The sequence below is a fragment of the Perissodus microlepis genome, chromosome 13 (genome assembly GCF_051167445.1).
Source record: "Perissodus microlepis isolate ML-2025 ecotype Zambia chromosome 13, ASM5116744v1, whole genome shotgun sequence".
NCBI classification, from domain to species: Eukaryota; Metazoa; Chordata; class Actinopteri; order Cichliformes; family Cichlidae; genus Perissodus; species Perissodus microlepis.
This window is the reverse complement of record NC_140473.1, coordinates 18,089,342-18,116,487: the sequence shown is the minus strand read 5'-3', so window position 1 is coordinate 18,116,487 and position 27,146 is coordinate 18,089,342. Positions and strand designations below refer to the sequence as shown.

The following is a 27,146-nucleotide window of genomic DNA, read 5'->3' as shown; positions in this document are numbered from 1 at the left end:
GTCTCACTGAGCTCAGTAGAGGGCTTTATCACCCCTACAGCTCATTCACTGTTTTGTTTTTCCCCCTTTGGCATACAATTTTACAGTTTCGGTAGATTCTCAAATATGTCATCAGTGTTGCTTCAAACGGCGGTATGCAGCTAATGTTCATGTCAGTTTGACGTGCAGCCCGTAACGTTTTGCTCACACATTTCCCATAAGACTTTATGAGGTGGTAATATGTCAGTGTTGTGGCTTGATATGTGGAGAGCAATTAATTAAACTTTTAAACAGTTTGAGTCTTTGTAGTTATTAAAATCATTTGTACAAACAGACAGATATGAGTCAATGTCACAGCTTTGGTCCTGCTGCTGGAAATACCCATTTGAGCATGGCATGCATGGTCATATATATATATGTGTGTGTGTGTGTGTGTGATTTATCATCCCCCTAACAAGTTTGAACTTCTCTTTTCAGTAACATTTGCAGAAAATGACTTACATAGCTGCCTTCTGTCAAATAAAGCACATAAGCCTAGGTATTTTGTGACCTATTTTCCAAGATTTACTTCTTCAATAAGAACAAATGGTTCTGAGGACCGCAGGCATTAAGACAGTGTTGGCAATGCTCTTCATTAAAAAAAAGACTAAAATTTAAAGTGGTAACAGCATCAACATATAACTAGCATTATATTACATTACACAATTTACAATAAGAAAACACATTAACCCTAAAATTACCGCCGTGACTAAAGGCCCAATATTGTTTTATATGTTAATTTCTCAAGAGCTGCAAAACTGGTGCAGTCTTATTAGTTTCAGCACCGAACACACATTTTTTTTTCTGATGCAACCAACAAGATTAGATCATTAGTCAGTCATGGGAGTATGGCAGCGCTTGTTAATTACTGTTTTATCATACACATACACATACCGATCTGCCTGGTGTGAGCATAATTATAAAAAGGTGAAGTCTAATTGAATTCAAAAAGCTCATACAAAGTGATCTGAGCACAAAGTGCCTTAAGCTGTGTAACTGTGGACTGCTGAGTATTATAATTTAATATTGAATGAGAATGATGAGACAAAGTAAAATGGAAAGCCACCCAGCTGTCTTAAAATTCTTCATTCTTGGAAAAAACAAAGAAGCTACACCAAGTTAAGAGTGACCATGCAGTGGCGGTCTCATTTCGACTGCCACCTGTATGCACTACACCCTACGGGTTCCCCTCATTCTTCATCCTTTGTTATGAACAAGACACTTCATTACTTCTAAGGATAATTCACCACTGCCTAATTTTTCCCCTCTGGTTCACTTCAGTTACCAGAGTATTTTATAACCTCTTTACTTCTTCCTATTAATACTTAAAGAGAAGCTGCCCGGAGCTGCCTGTCCTTTATCCTAACAATAAAAATGGTATATACGGTCCTGAAGTCCAAACCAGAGTAAAAGAACTCATTTCTAGCAGCATCCACCAAAGCTTCAGTGCAGAACGAGCTTAATATGTAATTTGTCCATTGAAACTACATGCTGGTTTAATGAAAACCTCGAATAAAGTTCAGGGGCTTTATGGGAATTCTACAGCATCTCGTCTTAGTGGCCATTCTGAAAATTGCTGAAATCTAGACAAACCTACAGCTGTTACAGGTACTGCTCCCAACTTTTATACTGCCTGAAACAAATAATGCTTTATGTCGTCTTCTGAAAAAAGGTTTAAAAATTAGAGAAAACTAATCAGCAGTGATGTTGATAATATCAAAGACACTGATAAATGAGACCGTTTCATCAGTTCACTGACTTAAATGAAATATATTATGCAACACATCTTACATATACCACAGAAGCAGTTTTACAGTACATAAAATATGCAACAAATGCACAACGATATCTATGAAATTACACATTTTTCCTAGTCTATGATTGGTTAAGTATACAATTGGTTTACACTACTTTCTTTATGGAGCATAACTTGCCTCTCAGGCACCTGATAAACTAATATATTTATAGATCTCCGTCATCCAATCATATATTGTTTGTTAGACATCTTATTGAAAAACAACAGAACAATTGACTTCTGCTGAAAGAAGATATACAGAGCAAATCAAAAACACATGACCACAAGTTTGCAAGCTAACATAAAGACACTGCATGTCAAAAATGCAGGGCCAGATGTTTCATTATGCATCTGCAGTCCATTGCCTGCCTCAATTTAAACTACCAGTGGATTACAAATAAAACAACAATGCAAAGGCTAGTCTGTGGTGTGCACATTTAAAGCTATGAGTACTATAGTTTAAAACAAACATCTTAACTCAAAGGCCACTTGCTAGCATTTTCTGGACATTTTAAAACATTTAATAATAAGACAGTAAAATGTATTGGACAGCACTGCTTCTTCGCAGGGAACTTGACTTGTCATAGCAAGAACAGCTCAGGTGTTACAAATAGCAGCAATGAGGTTCACTCCATTTAAGCATCAAAGTAAGCCAAGCCACTGAAGTCACTAAAGGGAGTACAGCTGTCATTTATGTTATCAGTGACAGCTGTTTGTATGCTGCTGTGAGAGAGGAAGAAGTCCATTTCTAGTCTGAGCAACAACAATCAACATGAATATAGTTTTAGCACCGAATGTGTTCAAGAATGATCAAAATCAGGGTCTTAAATAATAATTTAATTCAAACTGGATGAGCAGGCTGTGATGATGCTTTGTGAGAATGGGGTGATTAGGTCTCACAAGTAACTGGACTACAGCCATTTACAATAATATGGACTTGCACTGCTTTATACTTCTACTGTCATTCGTGCATTTTGAAAATTAGCCCTTAAAATGAATAAGTTCTGATAAAAACTGGGATTTTCAAAAAAAGGTTTCTACACTCTTGCATGAGTAGATGCTGGGATCAAGTCAGTGTCTTGTTACATTTCTGTAAAAGACTCGTGTGAGTCACTGAATAGACTGAATGAGTGAATCACGTTTTGAAGCATTATCTCCTGCAGCGCGATAGGCTCCCTCTCACACACTCAGGGGGAAGTTACTGCATGAATATTCATGGTAGAATACCGTTATTGATATGCATATGAGGCGAGATTAAAAAAGAAAGAACGGGGGGGAAAGTCAGCTAATAGAAAACTGCAGCTGTCCAATTGAGAAACTCCGCGCAATTTAAGTGATTACGGTAATCATACTCATCAACAACTGGATCACTGAAATATTTTTAAAAACACAGCCGCAGTCAGCCAAACTACAGGTCATATCTAACCACAGGCATTAGCTAATGATATATTAGTGAGAGATGCTGCTTTCAGTCAGTGTTTGAAAACTTCACCCTCCGGAGATTAGCGGTACACATCAATGGGCAGTTAAGGTAAACGACTGCGCCTTTCTAATCGATTACTCGCGTCACGTTGGGGAACATCTATAATACAGTTTAAAAAAGAAAGAAATACTAGCAGTGACATAAACACGCTCCTATTTCATGGTAAACGAAGACCAATGCGCAGTGAAGACACTGTTCTACGCGTGCGGTGCTCCGAGGCAGTGTGGAAATTTAAAATCACAATGACAGTCATCCAAAACATAAAGAAGACGGCTTACCATGTTTCGGCTTAAGAAGTACTCAACAAAAATCCTTCCAGTGCCCGGAAAGGAGCCACCAATGCCGGCTGTCAGTGCAGCTACAGCCTCCTCCTCGCGCGGGCACATCAGCACTGCTGCCCCGATCTCTTTAACCAGTCACAGCAAGGCACAGCAACACTCCACCCGGACCGTAGCCTGGCTCCACCGCGAGATAACTGCCCCCTCTCTGTCTCTCTCTCTAGTCATGACGTGTGAACCAGGTAATCTTATTACAAGAGGTCATGAAAGGTGAGACCGGCTAAAGCTCCGTTGCCCCTCCTCCCACCATATTTACTGGATATGCACCTGGCCAGCTTGAGTCTTTTTCAGAGAGTACTGACCCATCTTCAACAGGATGATAAAGGATGATGCGGAAAAACCTAACTAATTAACAAGCAACAGCAACTAAAAAAGTCACCTTAGCTTCTCATTAAGGTCAAACTAATCCATAACTTATTACATTGTGAAATGCACAGCCATTCTCTCACATAGCTAACCTGCACGTTCTGAAGGTCAACAAAAGCCATTTACTGTCAGCTGTCGATTATTTCTGAGCGAAATCTATTATTCTGCTCTGTCTGCACCAATTGGTGCTGAGAAATGACACCACTGACTGGAGGCAGTCAGCTATGATTCACCTGTCACTTTGCAACAATCGCTGGACTTTTCTTCCCTACAGCTTAACCAACAACAAAAAGCCTTCCATCAATATACTCTAATTAGCTACTGTGCCGAATAAGTCACAACTAAAGGTTGCACAGATATTCAATAAAACGGTTTCTACACAAGAGACACTGCTGTGGAGGGGGCGGGGGGTCTTGTTCGCAAAGATAATGTCAACAGCGATGAAATTTTAGACAATTCTTCTAAAAATGTGAAATTATCTTTCTCAGACAGCAGATGTAATTTGGTGAGAACAGCTTGTCTCCATTTAGCAGGCGCAGAGAGGCACAATAGAGTCATAACAAAGTCAAATTACATGACAGAAACGAGTATCACAACCATCTAATTAATGGAAATTAAATTTAATACTTTTTAGTCCATGCATGATCACAGTCAAGACAGATGCTCTAAACATTTGAACAGACTGATGAAAATAGTGGACCCTCTTACCTCACAGTCCCATCCATGAGAGAAATAAAAAAAGATCAAACCTACACCTGGACACCTGCATCATGTTATCCACTAAAAAAGTGTTGCCACAGTTTTGAAACATCACCAGTATTGTCAGTGAAATTATGTCAAAAATAGGGTTTTAAGAGCTTCCAAATTATGAGTTTTACAGAACAGAAAGCATATCTATGCTTGACCTGTGGGAACGGAAAAAAAAACCCCTCAGCAAACAGGCTCATTTACTAGCATTTTGAAATTGAAACAACTTTAAACTGCATCCTTAATAAATAAATGGAATCAGATGTTCTTCAGCCTTTCACAATCACACGCCTCATTATAATGTTTCTCCTGTAATTTTGTTTGAAACTCATAATAACTACCTTTTCAAAAGAATGCAGCTTCGGTTCTGCGTTTCATGTTTTCTGATTTTAATCTAAAAGACCCATTTTTAAGTGGCACATCAGACCCATTATTAGGATTTAAGATGTGATAAGATTATTACACATGTAGTCAGTTTTTGAAATTCAAAACTGAGTTTAAAAAGCTCTAACTGGCATGTTTCCGTATCAGCATGAAGAGATAATTTGAGTTAAGTCATGACTACCAGCATTCGGCAAAAGGACTAAAGTTATGTAGCACTTTTCTACTCAATTTGGGCACTCTAAGCGCTTTCTTACTACATGCCTGCATCAGGGGCAACTCAGAGTTCAGCATCTTGCCCAAGGACACTTTGATATATAGACTAAGAGTGGGGCCAAGGATCTAAACCACAGACCTTCCTATTAGCAGAGGACCTACTTTAGCTCTTGAGCCACAGCCACCTAAAGAAAAGCTTTGAGCAAAAGCGCTCTTATAATCAGGGCCTGCCACAATAACTCCCCTTCTCATCTTTTCTCTGTTGCACCAAAGAAAACGAGGGGGCAGAGTTCGGGCAGGACTGTAGACACTCCTCAGAGAAGCATGATTAAGGGATATTCTGCTCTTGGGAAACGCTCTCGTCTCAGCACCCCAGTGAAGTTTTCTTAGTGAGAAATCCCCAAACTGACATCATACATATCCAGGTTTGTGTTTCTATGTGTGTTGCATGTATCATAAATGTGTATGTTTAAGTGGTTATAGTATGTCAGATAATGAGTAAATAACATGCTAAGAATGATATCTATCTATCTATCTATCTATCTATCTATCTATCTATCTATCTATCTATCTATGAAGGGGCTTGAGTTGGACAAGTAATGCATAATTCATATAATAGTTCCAAAGGTTTCACCATTTGAAACCAATTATGCAGTCCCCCCCCCCAAAAAAAAGTAAATGTATAAATAAATAAATAACCAACCAGGAGCAGTTGAGTTGACTTTGAGGTGTCATGTATTCTTCTGGGAATGCTCAGAGTTGTATCAATGTTTGTGGCTTTTGCCTGTATAGCCGGGGAAGCCTGAGGGTTCCTTTATGAATGGTGCACACTGCTTATTTGTATTCAGTTGAAGTTTCAATCACTAAGCAGGCAAGCCTTCTACAGGGTAATTCCTTTTAGTGATGTTGCATTAATACAACATTTAGTCATTTCTTTCAAGCTGAAGAAACTGATTTTGCCAAGCAGATATAGGCTGCATAAAGTGACAGACAGCGGCGCTTTAATTATTCTCAATGAATGCCTTCTTTTCTCACATAGAGGAGATGCAAGAAAATACTCACTCATTCTTTTTTTTCCCCTTGTTTTGGGTTGAAGGTGCATTGTTTCCATACTGAAATTTGCCAACATATTAAAATGGATGTTTCCAGACTTGGATAGTTGGTGGGCAAACAATTACCCAAACACCATCTGCAGGATTATTCAGCACTATCAATTTTGATATTCAAACAGCCATTCGGTTAACATGGAAACATGGAAAGTGCAAGAACTGATGCTTCCTTCGTATTGAGGAGTCAGCTGGTGGGGTGTGTACTTCTTTTCAGGTTATTGAATCACTTGCACAATAAATCATTTAGATAGCAGGCTCAGAGAGTGTGGTCATACTCAAATAAGCAGAAAATGAACACTATTCCTTGGAAGCCCTCTCTCAAAAATCTGTTTGATATTGCCATACCTATTTAAGTCGTGCTCTTATAGCGTTTTCTGAATAATCTTGTTAAAGAAGCAGCTCTAGTAATGCTATGCACCTTGTAAAAGACAAGAGCATGAAGATACGGGCAGTAGAACAATTCAAGTTTCATCTCGAGTTTTTCTTTTTTTCTTTTTTGTAAACTTGGGACAAATTGAGCAATTCTTCTTGGTAAAGCATCATTTCCCTGGTCTGTGCGTATGCACTCAGCTGTTCAGTCCCTAAATCCTCTCTGCCTGTGAGCTCCCTTTAGGCAATCCCGTGGGAGTTTTTACATGTGCATAGATGTGCACGTGCATCTACAATTCCAGACAGAAACTCCCAAGTGTAAAACAACTGAGGAGCTCAAAATCTTAGTTCTGCATTTTAACAGCAAGTTCACATGAGCAGTGTACATGTTGTTGATTTTAGAGACTGATGTTACCACTACAATGAGATTGCCAATAAATGAATATTTTCACTTCTTCTTATTTGTAGTGCCTGTACTGCACCAAGTTCCACAGGTGAAAACGATGAGAAGCCTGTGGTGACGTGTGAAACCATGCGTGAAGAAAGTCTAGGGTATGATAGGGATGGCTTGCTTTTTGAGCACAGGACGGAACACTGACAAATTCTGTCTCTTCCTCTCTCAGTACATTTTCTGGAGCTATGTGAACTGGACTTCATAATGCAGTTCCCAAAAGAGCATCAACCTGCATTTACTAAGCCGCCACCCACACAACTTCAGACTTTTTTTTTTCCCTTGAAACTTTTTAAGCTATAACTTTGGGACTTTTCTCTGCACAAGACCTTCAACCGTGAGTGAGAAGAGTCCTATGCTAACAATTATTTAGGGGAAAAAAAAAAAAAAAAAAATCTTAGTTCTTAGTAAACTAGCACAGTTGAATTTTGAATTAGTGTGCAAGGTTGTCAGCTACACTGTAGAGCCACTGTAGTTGAATCATTGTGAAATGTTGGCGCTGTCCATGGTGCTGAAAGAAAGCCTTTAACTATAAGTGTAAAGGAACAAAGCACTTCCACTGTTGAGCTTTCTGCAAACAACTTCATGAGCACATGAATTCGACTGTGAATACTTTATTATTATGACATAAACTTTTACAGTTAAGGAAAAATTACAGTACAGTTGCAGAATCCATTTAGCAAGTCCTTACTTATACTTGCCAGTCAGCTGAAAGGATTGTGGGTAGTTAGTACAGATAGCAGAAATTGCTACAAGATGGAAAAACAAACAAAACAAAAACAAACAAACAAACAAACAAACAAAAAACGGACAAAGGCACAAACTGGCAAACTCACATAATTCAGCTTTGGGCACTTGTTACTATTACTTCTACTCTGGCTTATTTGGACTGCAGGGTTTACACTAGCTGCCACCCAGCCCTCTATAAAAACTGAAATTGGCTGTGTGCAAATGGAAACGCTGAAGGGTGTCTGAGTCAAATAAGTGTCGAGGGACATTCATAGTTTGGCACTGACAGCTTGTGTGATATTGAGAGGTCAGAGCAACTGAGACAGCAGACAAGAAAGAGGGAGGGAGCCACAGGGAGATTGGGAGGTCAGAGAAAGCCAACAGGACATTCTCTCTCTCTCTCTCTCTCTCCGTGTGTGTGTGTGTGTGTGTGTGTGTGTGTGTGTGTGTGTGTGTGTGTGTGTGTGTGTGTGTGTGTGTGTGTAAAATAAAGAATACCAAGAGGGTGGGTCAAAAAGCAAGTGAACAAGAAATAAAGAAAGAAAGAAACATTATGAGCAAGTAAAAGCAGAAGAGCATGAATATAAATAATACTGCCAAATCTAATACACAAATAATGAAGTGAGGCCAATACTGACACCTCAACTATCTGAAAAAATGTAATTGCTGTTTCTTTTTTTCTTATTAAGTATATCATTCAGATGTGATTTTAATCAAATTATAAGAGGGGGGGGTCGAGCTCAGAGCAAGACAACTGACTCATCAGTGCGGCACAGAATATCCACAGGCTTAACTCTGCACAGGGGGTGGATTTAAAAATAACTGTCACTACTTTGTTCAAAATACCACAGTGGGGCATCTCCTTGCTCTTCACTAAGGTGGGAAATATGCTAAGTCTAAGAATGTAAATTCAAGCTCAAAGTCTGATAAAAATTTCCCATCAAACATTTATATGATTTTCCACTCCAAGTAAATACACTAAAACATATCCACAGTTAGAAGTTCTGAACATACCTGGAATCAGGTTACATTTTGTTGCCTTTTTTCTGAAACAGCTCAGAAATACTTCTTTCCATTCCAAGAAATAATTGTTGGTGTAAAAAAGGCTTTTAGCTGCCTACACTGGATGACACTAGGGAAAACAAAGACAACCTGTTGAATGCAGCAGTTTGCTTATATAAGGCTGTATGTCTTAGAATGTAAACTTGCATTCATTCATATTTTGCCAGCTTGGGGAGACATGATATGAAGACAGCACTGAAACATCAAATGTTATACAAAATAATATTTCCATTACAAAAATCTGCATTTTAGATACACCCAGCAGGTTCAGTGTAATATTGACATTTATTAATTTTAGTTGATCTTCACCTCCACCTACTCAAGCAGGAAATTAGCTGTCGCTTACCTGCTGTATGCTTAAAAATGTGGTGTCTCATTAAAGTTTTGAAAAGAAAAACAAACAAACTATGCTACAGTATGAACACTCAGAAAAGCCTTTTTAGAATAGCAGAGTTGGTCTCTTCACATAAGAACAATTCTGCTAGGAGTGTATTAACTGGTTGCACCTGCAATGAAAACAATTGCAAAGTTATTTATGCAGTACTTGTAATTCTTTCTTTTAGTTGCCCTGCAGCTGTGTGGGAGCAGATACTTGTAAAATATGTCTCAGATGGGTGGAAAAGCTAAAGGGGTTTGATAATTGGATCACATGGGGACTATAGCACCAGAACCCAATCTGTTACCAGCAATCCCAAAAGCTTTAGAAACCAACAGAGGCATGTAATGAAAATGTTCGCCCTTACTGATTTTTTTCTTTTGTTTGTTTCATCTCGTCTTTAGAGTAAATCTTGGCAACCAAGGGGAAAAGAACTTTTTTGACAGCTACCAGAGTTTATTACTGTTATGACCAGAGGCAATCATACCTCTAGAGAGTCCATTAGCACCTAGATGAACAGTTGATCTCTTCAAGAGACTGGCATACGCTTTCAACTGTTAAACTGGACAGAATCACATCAAGTGCTTATTATCCATCAAAACTTAACAAGTTTGGAAACTTGGATCAATTAAGTGCCAAAGTAAGCAGTTTCTGTGGACACTAATTGGTGTCAGAGCTCATCTTTTAGATGTCACGGTGTTCTTTTATCACTCCGTGAAATCAATACACGATTCAGGATGTTTTGAAGGAATATAGATAAAGGGGAGAGTAGAAACCATTATAAAAATGGTTAAACAATAAATTCATTTTAAAATTCAGATTTACTGCTTTGTAAAATTACACCTTTGTTAGAAGCAGGATGACTGACAAATGAAAACTTTTTTCTTTTCTCCCCCCCATTTTAAACACACTGTGTGCATGTACTGAGCTCTATTGTAAATGCAGAAAAGACTTAATATTTTGTTCCTCACTCATGTGCACAGCTTATTTTCCATTTCTTCACCTCTATGAAATTCAGAGTCTTGTTCTGCCTTTATCTCACTTTTGTGGATTTCCATTCCTTGTGTCTGGCACTACAGATAAGATGCCTGAGATAAGGGACATAGATGCTATCGAGAGGTAAGACTAAGATGGGGAGATGGGGCCAAGATAAAGAAGTTTGAGCCAATACAGAGAGGAAGGAAGAGACAACAACAGCTCTAAAACTTTCCCTGAACAAGGCTCCTGAACTCTGCCCAGTAGGCAGAGAGCTAATTATAAATTGGATTGCTTGTATGAAATTAAATGTCTAGCAAACAGTTTCTGGCAAAAACCAGATTCAATTAAAAATTGAACCCACCCACTTTTTTTTAAATCTAGACTTTATTCCAATCATCCACCAACATAGAAGCAAGATAACCTTTTTATTTCCACCTGCAAACACACCAAACATGGCAGCAGTCGCATTTTGATGCTCGCTTTTGTCATGAGTGTGTGGATGTCCAGTACATGTCTGTACGATAGGTAATACATAATTTATAAGATACACATAAATGCTTCTGACACTTGAAATCAGATATGGGTGACGCGGCAAAGACCCAAACTGAAGGCACAACAGAATAGTTTCAGACCAAGAGCAAACTATTTATTCATTCATTTCTTGGGCTTCACTGAAATGAAATAAATACTTTGTCAACATTACTTGAAAATTATATTGAGTAAAAGAAAATTATAAATGCATAAGATCTTTGTGATCTTGTTTTGTTAAGATTCCAGAGAATATGGATCGACAAAACCTAAAAACCGAGTTGGAGATAACACGTATCACCACAGTGGTTGTCAGCTTTCTCTGTCAGTCTAGGCTTTCTGCTTCAAGCTCTGAGCATGCTCACATAAAAAAAAAAAAAAAAAAAAAAGGCATTTTGTGCATCATATGACTTTTCTTCCACACATGAGTGGAGCCAACTCCATTCAGAGCCGTTGATGATGAAAAAAAGGGTTATTGAAAATGTCTAAAAAAAACTTTAAAAAATGTATAACAGTGAAACACCATACTGTTGCAAATAAGATAAAAGATTAATGCTGCAGAAAATCCATTTTGGGATTTATCACACAGACTGATAAAAATAACATTTTAATTCAAGCTATTTTATTGATGAGTGTGCTCTCAGTGCTGCTGTTTATTACTCAGGTCCGGCTGCACATTGGAGCTCCGAAACTTTGAACTCAATCTATTTAGACATCAAATGTCTCATAGCCTAATAAAAGAGGCATGGACATCACTTTATTTTATTAGCAGATCAAATTGAAATTAATCTTATTGATTGAACAGGTATTCTTGGTGTGTGCTCTGGGTTCTAGTAGCTCAAATTTCAACAGTGGAAAAAGAGACTTGGCAGCAGTACACCACACACTGATACATTCCCATTACAATGTGACACTTCATTGAGTGGTTTTAGCAAGGTATGGCTTACCAAGTTGTACATATAAAATGCATTCCCCCAGCAGAGAATGTATGTTACGCTTAAAACATGCTGTAAATAAAATAAATCAGTGAAACATGATGCTGCCAGACGATTTTCAATCAAAACTCAGAACATAAACTACTCTCGACCACGTTATGTGTTCAGCATTAAGTCATTGGGATGATTTAGCCGGGTAAAAAGACAGTTCTTTCGTTTCACAGAAAACTCTGACTTTAAGCTCAACATAGCCCATTAAATACATAATATCACTTAAATGCATGCCTCAGGTCACTGACTAATCAGTTAGATTCTTTAAGACAATAATAATAATAATGTCAATACTCAAGAATGACAAAAGCCTAATAAATATATTGGCCAATATGGCAAGGCAATATGAGTGTCACATTGGGTAACACAGTAGCTCAAGTTTTTGTTAACATTTTTCTGTAGTCATTTTGTCCCTTGTCTCATTAGCACTCCTAATGTATTAGTGTGCAGCAGTGCAAACATTAGCACATGTGCTGCTGCCGCCGGCTGCTCCTCCTACTCTGTATGGGTCAACCTACCCTGACATGACTCTAAACCTATTGACTGTTTTGGCCCAGCTATTTTCATTGTCATTGGCCTTAGTGATGTTTGTAAAAAAAAAAAAAAAAAAAAAAAAGATGGAAAGAGCTCTCTGGACTTTATGTTGACCATGTTTGCCAATTTTTCTCGATATTACTGTGAAGGAAAGTTTTTGCATGCTAAATATTTTTCATCATTTTATGAGCATATAAGGACTGAGCATATAACACCACCACATTTGGTATATAACTTGGCATTTATGGTAAATCTGTTTCCCATGAACTAGTTACTGTTTAAAAATAAAAAAAATAAAAAAATAATTCACTTAAATAATTTCCCAAATATTGGATGAATAAGTTGTACCATATTAACATGTATATAAATAGCATATTGGCGATTTATTTACCATTGACATATTATTCATGATCATATTCTACAACTACTGGACCATAAACTAGGCATTTTTAAGATGCATTTTTCATTCTAGTACTAAATAAACTACGAAAAACTAAACTACAATAAAATGTTATTTATATCTTTCTAACACTGAAAATGTTTTAATTTTAATGTGAGGTGCTGCTCATAACTAATTTGCTGGCATTGACACTTTATAACCCAAACTGGTTTACTATTCTAAGGCTGCCTCCTCTTTATACTTGGCGAATCAACATAGCACACAATTACTACAATTAAGAAGGTGTATTCTTGAATGATAGGTTACACCTTAAAAACATGGAGGACAGTTAAGCTGTAAAGGTTTCATTCCCATTCAGGGGTAGAACAATAAAATAAGCACAAGTATAACTATCTCTTTTCAATCCATCCATTCTCTTTCGCTTATCCTTATCAGGGTTGCGAGGGAAGACTTATTTTTCCGGGTACCACCAACTCAGCCAGTGCTGAGCAAATCATATGAGGTTTTGTGTCATGAACAACAACTTCTTTGCCATCAGCAAGAAGCAGTTAAGGAAGCTATTAAAGGAAACCTCTTCAAAAATTCTTTGCAGTTGTAGAACGATATCTTTGCAGTTTATGGAACCATGTGCTTTTTAGGACCAAGACAAATGAAGACCTAGTATGCTACTAATATGCATACATCATACGTAAGCAACTACAGTGGCTTGCAAAAGTATTTGGCCCCCGTGAACTTTTCCACATTTTGTCACATTACAGCCACAAACATGAATCAATTTTATTGGAATTCCACATGAAAGACCAATACAAAGTGGTGTACACGTGAGAAGTGGAATGAAAATCATACATGATTCCAAACATTTTTTACAAATAAATAACTGCAAAGTGGTGTGTGCGTAATTATTCAGACCCCTTTGGTCTGAGTGCAGTCAGCTGCCCATAGACATTGTCTGATGAGTGTTAATGACTAAATAAAGTGCACCTGTGTGTAATCTAATGTCAGTACAAATACAGCTGCTCTGTGACGGCCTCAGAGGTTGTCTAAGAGAATATTGGGAGCAACAACACCATGAAGTCCAAAGAACACGCCAGACAGGTCAGGGATAAAGTTATTGAGAAATTTAAAGCAGACTTAGGCTACAAAAAGATTTCCCAGGCCTTGAACATCCCACGGAGCACTATTCAAGCGATCATTCAGAAGTGGAAGGAGTATGGCACAACTGTAAACCTACCAAGACAATGACGTCCACCTAAACTCACAGACCGAACAAGGAGAGCGCTGATCAGAAATGCAGCCAAGAGGCCCATGGTGACTCTGGACGAGCTGCAGAGATCTACAGCTCAGGTGGGGGAATCTGTCCATAGGACAACTATTAGTCGTGCACTGCACAAAGTTGGCCTTTATGGAAGAGTGGCAAGAAGAAAGCCAGTGTTAACAGGAAACCATAAGAAGTCCCGTTTGCAGTTTGCCACAAGCCATGTGGGGGACACAGCAAACATGTGGGGGACACAGCAAACATGTGGGGGACACAGCAAACATGTGGAAGACGGTGCTCTGGTCAGATGAGACCAAAATGGAACTTTTGGCCAAAACGCAAAACGCTATGTTCTTTTCCCCAGTCAAGTCTGTCCCGTGTTTAGCAAGTGAAAATAAAATAAAATAAACAATAAAAGAAAAGGTGAATCAAATAGACCAATACGGCAAGGCTGGGATGGTCCATTGGGCATCTTTCTTTGCCTTTAGACAATAATTCTGATGGCAAAAGAACCAAACGGGACAGGCGAAAACAAACAAACAAAACAAACAAAAAAAAAAGAAGCTATGTGTGGCAGAAAACTAACACTGCACATCACTCTGAACACACCATCCCCACTGTCAAATATGGTGGCGGCAGCATCATGCTCTGGGGGTGCTTCTCTTCAGCAGGGACAGGGAAGCTGGTCAGAGTTGATGGGAAGATGGATGGAGCCAAATACAGGGCAATCTTGGAAGAAAACCTCTTGGAATCTGCAGAAGACTTGAGACTGGGGCGGAGGTTCACCTTCCGGCAGGACAACGACCCTAAACATAAAGCCAGGGCAACAATGGAATGGTTTAAAACAAAACATATCCATGTGTTAGAATGGCCCAGTCAAAGTCCAGATCTAAATCCAATCGAGAATCTGTGGCAAGATCTGAAAGCACCTGGAAAGCACATCTCACCATCTCACTCAAGGTTAATTAATAATTAAAAAAAAAAAAAAAAAAGCACATCACAGACAAGCTGAATCTTTCAGAAATAAAGATGAGGAGGTATTTACCACTTTTTAAGAGATATTGTTAAGAAATTTAAGGAAGCTACTCCCTTTTGGGGGCGCCACACTGGATCATCTGTCTCTATCTCAACCTATCCCTAACATCCTCCTCTACCATGTCAACACTCTGCATGTTCTCCTTCACTACATCCATGATATTTTGTTGTTTTTTCCTATTTCTCTCCTGCCTGGCAGGTCAGTATTTAAAATCCTTTGTCCAATATATCCATCCCTCTTTTCCACATGTCCAAACCATCTCAGCTTTGCCTCTCTGACTCTGTCTCCAAACAGCTCAACCTGGGCTGCCCCTCTCACTTCTAATCTTGTCTATTCTGGTCACTCACTAACAAAAAATCTGAGCAACTTGAACTCGGCCACCTCCAGCTCCACCTCCTGTCTTTTTTTCAGTGCCAAGATGTCCAAGTCAGACATCATAAACAGGCCTCACTACAGTTTTGTAAATCTTCCCTTTTACTCTCTCTGCTGTCCCTTTTGTTATAAATCACCCCTGGCACTTGTCTAAACCCTTTTCACCTTCTTTGTACACTGTCCATTGCTTTGAATGGCTGACACCAGGTATTTAAACTCACTCGCCTTCACCATCTCTGTTCCTTGAATCTTTAATCATAATTTATGGTAATATAACATGATTAAAAGAATCCAGGGATACTGTATCCAAGGGACAAGGCAAAAAAAACATATCTTGACTTCATGTGCACAAAAACATTTCTGAAAACCACTATTGCATTGTTACAGTGGGTGTACAGTTCCTGTATCCAAGTTAAAACTGCAACAGGCAAAGAAGGGGGATAAAAAAGTGTTCCAGGAAGTCTTCTACATACTGTAGACCTGTGGTAATTTAAAATGTCCCGTGATCTTAAAAAAATAAATAAATAAAAAAATGTAAAATTCAGTATAGAAATGAGGAAAATCAAATCTGCTGAAGGACAGCGGCAATGTGGCTTGCTATCAGCACAAACACTGGCAAGAGCCTAAATCCTCAATGGCATGGGGCTGTAGGTGTCATATCTAACCTGCACCATGATCTGCGATGACCCCATTAATGCTGATCCATACATGTATCTACATGCTTTGGAACAATGTGCTTCTACAGAGATGATGTCTTTTTAAGAACACACCCCTCTTCTTTCATCGTTGATATCAAGACACTGCTGAACTGCATTCATCGATTATTCCAGCTGAAATCTTATAGAAATCGTATACATCCTGAAATATATCATCACATTTAAACATTCCCTTCATCAAACTGTTTTTAATTTTAAATTTAAAATATGTTCTCTATATCTCCATGTACTACATTTCTATATATGCAGAATGATAAAAACAAAAGATTAAATTACAGAATTATACATTCTATATACATAAGTATTATATTCAGTACAATGTGCCATGTGGTTCCTTGGTTTACTGGCTAGATCCTTAGGTCCAGCCTGGGATGAGATTCCCCCCTTGGAGCAAGCTAATGTACTACTAATGCTCGTCTACCTGCCTGGATAAATGGGAAGGTTGCATCAGGAATGGCAAAAATGGCAAATTCTTTTCAATACAAATTGAAACGAATAAAAAGTGATAAGACTAGAGGTCACATTTCAATAAATTATGAAATTTCAACAGGTGAAAATACTTGACTATCTCAACTCATATTTCATACAGTGGCCTTTGTCATGGATGCATGCACCATGGTGGTTTAAATGTACAGTAAGATAAAATGTTCACACACAATGACCATGAACTAAGAAATAGAATAAAATAACTGAAAGGACTCAGTGACCTTCACTTCTGAATAAGAAAATTATCATTTCATTGCAAATTGGTTCAAAACTGCTGTGTGCCATGCACCCACGCACCACTTGGGTTGTATGTTTTCTGAACTTGTTAAAAATTAACTCTCCGGTAAAAGTGTAAGTCAATCTGGCAAGTGTAACAATGTGCTAATACACATACACACACAGCGAGAAAAGGCTAGGTTGTCAGATGGCACAGACTCCCTCAATCCCCATTTGTTGGTACTACTTGGCTCTCAGCGAAGGTGGTCGCACTTTCTCCTCTCCTCCTCACTCTTATCTTTCCTGCTTAGCTTCTGTGTCCTTGTCTTGTCTCGTGTGCATTACTTTCCCTGGAATAGCCTCTCACTGTCGTTCTCTAAAACCTAAAAGAAAATTATGGATTTGATCAACTGGTCTCTGAATGCTATTGACACCCTTTTCTCAACGAGAAGTCTGGGCTCGGGAGAGCCTGAGTGCCCTGGAGGGACTTTCCCTGCCGGATACACGATGGACGGGTGGCAGAACTGGAGGGTCATGTGCCTGGCGGGACTGTCGATCGAGGACGCTGAAGATATCTATCTATTCGGAACCGTGATAACAGGGTTCTTGCTGATCGGAGTTGGCTTAGCCCTGGTTTATCGGAGAAATAAGAGAGCGGAACCGGCTGTTCAAACCCCCCCAAGGCTGCCCGCTGGATTCGAAGCAATGGGACGAGGCGCGACCTCTCACACCGAACGTAATATGGTCAACACCTTGGAGACGCTTGCATCGGCTGTGAAGGCTCAAAGCAACAACATTGAGCGTATGGGGGGATACATCAGAGAGAGGCCTGCTCAAAATGAGACCCTTGAGCGACAGTTGGAAGACATCGCGGAACGGATCACTGCAGTTGTGAGGTCTCAGAATCAAAAGAATGACAACACCAGAACAGAACAGAAGTTTGATACCATCATGGGGAGGCTCGCGACTCTCCAACGGGAGATCGAGAGACCAGTGTCAGAGTGTTAGGGCAGCCTGAAAATTCTCCTGGGCTGCTCGCATGGAAATTTACAAAATCAACATCAACATTGCGGACCCCCATCACGGCGCCAGCTGCAGGCCCAAGGCTGGAGCCGAACAATCACTCCCTGATAACGACTGTGTTACGGCTATTCTTCCCGTCCCATGCAAGGTCACCTGGATTGGCTGGAGGACTGTTTTCTTAGCCTGATAGGCCGAAGGACACTGTCTCAGCTGAACTATGGACATGCACACACATACACTTACACTGATAAGCACTCACTCATCCCCCCTCCCTTTCCAACGCCTTCGATGCTTGTTGCCCCCTGGGAACACGAGGCGGGTCCGGGCCCGTGCTGTCGAAGAGATGACGGCGCCGTCGCAGGATGGCTGCTGTGTTGCCTGGGGTTACTCCTCATCCCCTACCCATCCCTGTGGCTTGTCATGTCTTCCATAATGTTGTGCTGTGGACATTTATGTGCTTTTTTGTGCAGAGGAGTTTTTTTGTTTCCTGTTCTCGTGCTGTCCTACCATGGAAGCACAGCATGAGTGGAGGTCTCTTTTTTTCCTCTTGTACCTTCCCGATGTTGTGTACATTTCAGTGTTTTTCTTGTAACGCTACCGATCTCCGACTTGTAATCCCATGTGATGTCTGTGTTATGTGTGTAAGGTCGGGGGGGGTTACCATCTCGCTGCAGGGCAACCTGCTTGCGACAAATAAAGCTGTCATTCATTCATTCATGCTGGAACCAAAATTAAATTGACGAGTGAAACAACAGTCATAAACACGCTGCGGTTTTTAACATCCCACTAAGGGATCCAAGGCAGAGGAAACTATTTACTGATGGATGTTGTGTAAGAGAGATGAATTCGGGGTTTGAGGATTGAGATTATATTAGAGTTACAGTAAAGCTGGAGAGGAGCACTAAATTGGATTGTCTCAAAGGCACACTTTTCTCCCTCTCCTCTATTTAGATGGAAATCCCATGAAGCAAGAGGGACTGTTTTGACAGACAACAATAGCAAATATGATTAATCATAAAATGAAATGAATGAAGGCAGTGGCTTTGGCTCAGCTGTGGCCTTACAACACATAGCACCTTTACTGCCTTTTCTCATTTAGGGCAAGCTTTTAAATGTGCAAGTTTCCGAAATGGTGCAAAAAGTCATCCAGACACCATAAGATCCTGAGGTCTCTGGCTTTACTTGTCCAAGCATGCTACTTGGAGCATAACCACCTAAACCTATATGGTGGTACATGCTCCACTTCCTGCACCACTGCCTCTTTATTTATCCCATCTTGCTTCTCCTTCTTCCTTGTTCTTCAGTTCTCTCACACACACACACACACACACGCACACACAAAAACTCTGAACCTGCTACTCTGTAAGAAGATTGCAAATTTGTGTGCAAAATTGATGTGTGTGTGTTTGTGTGCAGAAGTTACTGGGCCTGTTACCTTCTGAAGTGCCGGAAAACTAAATTCAACACTAGAATTGTCCTATTTACACAACAAAGACATGGCAGAAACTGAGAGAGGAGGAGACTGTTAAAAACAGAAAGTGAGCTACACAGAGAGAAATTCAATTTCTCAACACGTGGGTTGTAATTTGCATCTGGTAAAAAAGGCGCATACATCTGGTACCTGTGAAAGACTTTTTCAGGTGACAGTGAAGGAACTTGCATCAATTACAGTAGTAGAGAGTTTTTCACAACACAAATATCAACTGAATTTTGTTATGTGGTTTGAAAGTTAATTTTATAACATATTTAATAACAACAATCTCTGCTTTTCATATGCCCAACCAGATTTGTATTTTATATAGCTAATGTTATTAAGCAGATAAACTAATATGAATATTTACAATTATCTAAAATCAGTTTTATCTGACTGTTAGGATATCCCTCTTGCCCAGTTAAGATACAAATATTAATTATCAAGCTGTACAGCTGTTTCTTTCGTTTACAAAAAACCCCTGCTTTTTAATCACAAATCTACTATCAGGACAGTAACAGTAATGAACTCACACTCTTTAGCCTATCACGTGTCTGACAAATTCTTAATCCTGAAGCTAAACACACAGGTAGAGCTTCATTTTTAATATTTTTGCCGCTGAATTTAACAGTTTGTTTTGATGAAGCCACTAACATAGTTGATTCCGACTTATATAGAAAGTGTGGTTTAGGTGATTTTTTTTAAAACAATGTCTTTTTATTAAGAGTTTTTCCTTTATACATATAAACAAAAAGAGAAGAAAAGGATTACAGATTATCTGGACATTTGGGGTAATTAGCCCATAATGTGAAATATAAAAGAAAAGAAAGTGAAATAAAGAAAAAGAAAGAAATATAAACATAAGTATAATATTTCCCCAGATAACTGCAAAATAACCCCATTCATTCCCACCCAGGTCACTGCCCTGGACCTGTACACTGTATTTCCACACCTGACATGAGGGAGATGCACACAGACAAAAGTGAATGCACCTGAAAAATTCTTATAGATTTTGAAATGCATTAAAGAAAGGACCCCCCATGCTTTGAAATTTCCCAGTAGAGTTCTGGAGTCTTATTTTTGTCCAGTTTTAGACACGACACGAGGTCATATAACCATTGTTTGTGAGTGGGAGGGGCAGCGTCCCGCCACCTCAGTAGGATTGCTCTCCTGGCCAACGGGGAACAGAATGATAACACCTGTCTTTTAGAGGCCAGTAGATGCACCTTATTCCCACTGATGCCAAACAGGGCAAGAAGGGTGTTAGGGGCCAGCATCACACTGAGAATCCTGGACAGGGTATGGAAAACCTCTGTCCAGAACTGAACGAGACTGGGACAAGACCAGTACATGTTCAGTTTCAGTAAGGCTTCAGCAGTTTTGCATCTGTCACAATAGGATAGATACAAGATAATCTGGATTTTGAGAAATGGGCTCTATGCATCACTTTGAACTGAATTAAGCAGTAGCGGGCACATAATGACGTTGAGCTGACATGATTGAGTATGGAGATTGTCATGTCATGTCTAAGTCTTCTTCCCACAGTGTCTTGAGTTTGGATGAAGAGGTATGTTTCAAGTATAACATTTTATTGTAAAGCAGGGAGATCAGCCCTCTATTGTTTGGACTGAGTTGTAGGATAGTTTCTAATATTGTAGGCTCTGGTGGAGGGCTTGAGCCTGAAGTCTGGGAACAAATAAAGCGCCTGGCTTGCAAGTATCTGAAAAAGTGTGATGGTGGCAGACTGTATTTGTTAGCAAGTTGTTTAAATGATGCTAGTTTGCTGGCTATGAATAGGCCCTTAAAGCAAGTTATTCCACTTCTGTGCCACTCCACAAATCCACCATCCTGGATAGAAGGTTTAAAGAGATGGTTAGATGCATCACTCTCTAAAATTAAAGCTATGCAAAACTTATATTAGTAAGCTGAGGGAATGTATCACTCTCGCCGTCTCTCTGTTCCTCTGTCTTTCTCCCAAGGCTTGAGATGGCTCCTCTACCATCTGTTACCCAAAGCACAGTTAGAATCATGTATTAGTACATCATGTAGCTAACTGTTTCTCTGTAAGTGTCACATACATATCTGTTCCCAGGATAATGTTAGAAGAAGTGTTTAAATAAAACTCGCTGGACTGCCCCGGCGAGCACTCAGCAAGAAGTTCACCGTGTATGCTATTGCTTCCTTGCAAGTAAATAAATGCATGTGTCTCACTTCATAAGATAATTTTTCTAACATTTCCTTTAGTAGTTGACTTCTTTTCAAACATTAGAGAGAAGATAGAACTTCATAATCCATAAAATTGTTATGGTCCAGGCAACTCAGTCGGGGCATCGGACACAAATTATCTAGGGAATGGTCAACACTGACAGAGAGCCTCTTAAATATTTACCAAGTGCACCCTAGACAAGCAGCTTTATGATGGCAGGAGATTTGCTTGAGACAGAGAGCATCAGCAAATGTCAGGGTGACTCATCTTAGGGACATAAATAAAATATAGCAAAGCAATGCTTTAAAAACCTCAGTGGTCCATCCTGTCAGAATCAGTCTGTCTCTGAGATGACCCACTCTAGGTCAGCAGACCAAAATCACAGTGTAACCGATTAGCTAAGTAGAACATAGAAAGTAGAGCCCAATGATCCAATAATTTTTTAGGTTTTTACAGAATTTTAGGGATTAAAAAAAACAAGCAAACAAAAACAAAGTTCTGCTGACACCAAGTCACTCCGTATTTTGTATTTCATGTTAGAATTACATAAAAAGTGCAGATTACGGGGTAACTGTTTATTGTATTTCCAGCAATGGATTTCACAAGCTAGTTAGCAACTTACTGTGGAGATACTACTGATCTTTGGACTACTTGTCTGTTTAGCTGTGACATATGTTTTGCAGACAGTAAGACCAATGGAGTTTGTGGCCCAACTGAACAAGCTGAGAAATAATTCCTAAAATATAATTTCTACATTAATTTTGGAGAATGTGTACAGCGACACATCTGCAAAATAGCCTGTGGCAGCCTAATTTGAGCCAGTAATAACAGTAGTACATGCCACAAAACACAGCAACATAAATGCAACATAAAGTAAAAAAAAAAAAAAAAAACCCTGAAAACTTCAGTCTTAGAGAGAAATACCTGATGATTGTTTCTTTGATCACACCACATCTCGTCAAATTCAGAGCTATAAACCAAAAGCAAGAAATACTGTGCAGTATTATAAATCACAAGTAGGCAAATGCTGAATAAACAGTGGTAGCACCTACTTCAGTGTAATACAATCTTCCTATGACAATCTGTGTGAATTCAGTGATGCATACAGTAACATGCCTGCAAACACCTGAGGTTGTCATGTGCAAATACAGAGAACAACTTTGTACCATACAAGGCTATGTTTTGGGTGCTTCTTGGGTGATTTTTCTTTTATGTGATTGAAATCTAATTTTCAGAACCAAAGCTGAATCCATTTCGACAAAACACACTGTGACAGAAACTTCATGCTGTTGTGTAAATGTAAAGGTCAATGAAACGTGCTAAAATTGCATTTTACAGCACTGTGCCTCATGAGATTGAAATTTGAAAAAAGTTAAATTTTAAATAACTGAGCCATGCACCCTCATAGCTTTTTGCAATACTGCTAACCTACTTGCCCAAGTGCTTATATCAGTACGCTTATGTCTGAAATGTAGAGAAACAGACATAAAGATTAGTATTTCTTTTTGGATTTTAGTGACCACATTCGATTGACCATGATGTGTAAGTAAAATGGAATGCAGTTAAAATTGTTTGTAATTTCATTATATAGTTTCTCCAGCCTAGTTTTGAGGGAGGAAAAGCAACAAAATAAGCAGTTACTCAAAGCACCAGCAAAACACACTACAACTTCAAAGCACCCACAGCTTTCGTTCTTTGTGTATATCTTAATTTTCACAATAACTTTAAATCTTTAAGGGCAATTATCTCAAATGTTGATGATATATGACCTCTTAACCAGCTATAACTGGGCAAGATGATGGCAAACATCTCAGAAGCCCTACAAACAAGTTCGAAAAAAGAGGGTTAAAACATAAAAATCCCAAATAAAATAATGTCCTTTTTTCAATCTAACTCTGAGACACCACTGGGAATGAAAAATAGTCAAAATTCTTTGTACTACCAATTGCCTAGCTATGGAGCTGTGGTTAGGCTAATGTAAAGGCATTACCAATAGGAAACAATATGATAAGGGTTAAATTACTCAAGAAAAAGTTCGCATTGAAGGTTTCTGATGGGCAGACCACAAATCATAAGCCAGAAGGGAGATGCTGAAAACAGACCAAACGCCACTAGAGACCATCTTAGATGATCCATCCACAACACATTGGGGAGTACTTGGTGAGTAGCAACATAGACCGATTAATCTTTTCTGAGCACATGAGTGGTGGTAATAATGATTGGTTGAATAAGCTGAGAACTTTAAAAAGCCTCAACTAACACTTTAGAAACTTGTACATGGAGAAATTGTTCATACATCACTGAAACGGAGTCCAAGGTAGAAAAGGTGACGGCACACAGTACCATAATTACACCCCTTTACACATCCTCTACAGTGAAAAGCAACAAATAGCAAAGTTTTACAGTTTAGAGTAAAATGTCAATCACATATATTTAATCTCTGTAATATTCTGGGCAATTTGTATATATTAGAGCTATTTCTTATAGGTCCTCTTATGAGTCTGTTACTGTCCTTATAGTCTTGGAGCAACTGTAACCACATAATTTCTTCAGGGATTATTAATCTCCTAGGACCTGACATATGTGGACATCACATTTTGGGTTGTCTAGACCAAAATACTAATTTTCTAAATTTGCTCTACAAGGGACTGATATCCACTTACAAGGGCATTATACTGCCACTGTTCTACTGAAATTTTAAACGAATATCCTCATATGTGCATCTCATTTTTCTCAGAAACAAAAATCCAGTAAAAAAATAAAATAAAATCTGGTACTTCTTTGTTTTTACACTCATCAGGTCCCAAAAAGCCCAAATATCAAAGGGAAATTAAAAATGCATGCCATGGAAGAGTTCGGGTCTTAGGAGGTTAAAGTATTCTGATTCTGATTGATAAAGCAGATTTGAGTAAATGCTTAATGCTTTTATATTCATCAAAAATATATCTACATGGACAAGAAAAAGGGCAAGAAAAACAACCAGATCAGTTTGAAACATTATCAGAAGTAATAAAACAAGAAACAGCAGCAGGAACAGTTATTAGATGTAGAGCTGCAGGGAATAAGTTCCACACCTTCAACTTCTCAGCAAGGTAACCAACTCCTTTCCCTGTGCCCTGCCATTGGCAGGCCCATGCAGAGTGCAGCATAAAATCAGATCATGGTTACTCACAGAATGATAGAAAAAGCCAATTATAGCCGGCTCCCAGAATTCTGTGATTTGTAGCAGAAAGCCACAGTTGCTGTTACCGTCACTGATTACAGGTGCGGCCAAATCAATCAAGAGACTGTCACTGGAACCCCAAATACACCGAGAAGAAATCTGATTTAAGAGCCAACCCTACAGTAATAATTTGTGCTGGTTATAATGATGTTTTGAGAGCTGATCATTGGATACACTTCAGCACTTTCCTTCAGACTGAACCATGTCCAGAACTACTGGGTGGACTTGCAAAAAATTAGGTTTTTGGTACATTCATTGTTTCAGTAGCATACATTTTTATAAAATTCTTGCAATCCCATGATTTGTCGTCTCATACAGTACCACCAGAATGTCAAAGTAATATATGTGACACATTTGTGGATAATATGGAAGAAACAACCACCAATAACTGTGTCTTTAAGATTCTCATATGCCTCTAATGTTTATCAGACAACAACTAACAGAGGTATGTTAAAAAAACAAACAAACAAACAAACACCTCAAGTCAATGACTACTCACTTAAGCATCTGGTTGCATAACTAACTAAAGGTAGCATTAGATTTTGCAACCCATTACTTGATAGTTTAGCTAATGCGCTTGAGTGTAAATCTCTTGTAAGCTGCTTTGCAACCCACCTCAAACAATTCAATTTCATGCTATTCATTATGTTTATGATTTAATCAACATCACACCCAATGTCAGTCAGTTTGCTCTTTTCTGTGAGTTCTTCCTGCTGCTGCCCTTGCCTTTTTGCTTTTCATGTATGTGCATGAAGCGCAAAGATGTGGGTCCCAGAGAGCCATAGCAGTCCTATTTTGACTAAAGTTGTTCTGACAGAAGTACATTTCTGACTGACATGTCATGCAAGACCAGTGTCATCCCAAATTAATACTAGGATATATGCTGGATAACACCTGTGCTTGACCGAGTAGAAGACATTATTCCCCATATCTGACTGACGTGTTATATTGCACCAGCAGACAACAGGTTTAGTGAAATTTAAATGTTCTTCATTCTGACTAATATTACTTATCACATGCCATGACAAGAATGACAGAAAATTATTACCTAATAAAATAATAAATTCTCAAGTCAATGCCTTTGAGCCGTTGTCAGTGACCTGTACTGTGACACCACTCTCCCTTACTTAGTTGTGCTTCCAAATGGAATAAAATGAACAGCAAAAAGCTTTAAAAAACTGGGCAACAGGGAAAGACCTTAACACTTCACCTCAGAGTAGTCAAACAGATTAAATAGCTGTTAGATGAAAATACAGGATACACTAAGAATCAAACAATGCACTTGCTACAACTGTCATGGTTGTCAAATCAACTGCAGATATTCTTTAGAGGCAAAGGAAAAGAAAATGTAATACAGGCATTATACATGTGAACTAAAACAAAATTACTATGATGAAATACGGGACAATATAAATCTATATAATTATAAGTTCCCTGTGTACAATGTGTCACATTTTTCGGAAGAAATTTCTTCCACTGGATAGTTGAAAATTATAGCTCTCCTCCTGAGATAAGACAAAATTAAAAGCATAAAGGGCCTCAAAAGAACATAATTCAGAAATGGCATTAGTGTCTATGAAAAAATGAAACAGACACAGACAGAAAGGAAGAAATTGGAAAGGAAAGAGGATGTATCAGATTGCAGAGTGAGGTGCGAACAGCATAATGTGAGTAACTGTGAGATATTGCTTCAAGAAACATGTGGGAGTGGATAAACACATGTCCCAGATGCCTCAGCAGCCAATGGTATATGCCCCAGTCATGGAACGCTTCCCAGAGCACTAATTTTGCTTCATTTCCCGTTCCATCCTTTGGTAATGAATAGCATTTATCACTGCAAGGATGTGTCTGTGGCTGCATACAAGAAAAAGAGGCAGAAGGGGTAAGACGGAGACAATGGAAGGACAAGTAATTTTCCTCATGCTCAACAGTGACAAGCTGGACTAATTAAATCTTTTATCTCAATCATTATAATCAATAAGGTCCTGACATGCAAATCTTTTGGTCTCCATAATTACACCCTTAAAGTCTCTTATACATTGTGTCAAGAAATGGAAGGTTGTTCAACATTCAGAGCAACAGAGGCAGAAAGAAACATTCTCTGGAAATGAGTGCTCATCAACTATGCTGTGCAGATGTAGTCTGAGTTTCGGCTAGGGGGATCAATGCTCTGTGCAGCCATTGTCACTGCATGCTGACTATACTTCTGACGCTGCCTCCTCCCTTCTCATCCACATGTGGTCCACAAGATTCAGCTGTGGTGCACTGTGCCAAGC

General features: G+C 38.9%; 2 protein-coding genes across 2 annotated transcripts in view; one reads left to right on the top strand and one right to left on the bottom strand.

The window, feature by feature from the left end:
• Nucleotides 1-3,893, bottom strand: part of LOC146375020 (protocadherin-15-like) — a 163,947-nt gene extending 160,054 nt beyond the window's left edge. The window contains exon 1 of the mRNA XM_084949255.1: nt 3,575-3,893. The gene's annotated coding sequence lies outside the window, so the exon portion shown is untranslated. The remainder of the gene's footprint in view (nt 1-3,574) is intronic.
• Nucleotides 3,894-17,219: 13,326 nt separating this feature from the next.
• On the top strand, nt 17,220-18,719 carry LOC146375019 (uncharacterized). Its single transcript, XM_084947680.1, has one exon. It carries the CDS (start codon nt 17,344-17,346, stop codon nt 17,953-17,955), a length of 612 nt encoding a protein of 203 aa, XP_084803806.1. The 5' UTR covers nt 17,220-17,343; the 3' UTR covers nt 17,956-18,719.
• Nucleotides 18,720-27,146: the final 8,427 nt, after the last annotated feature.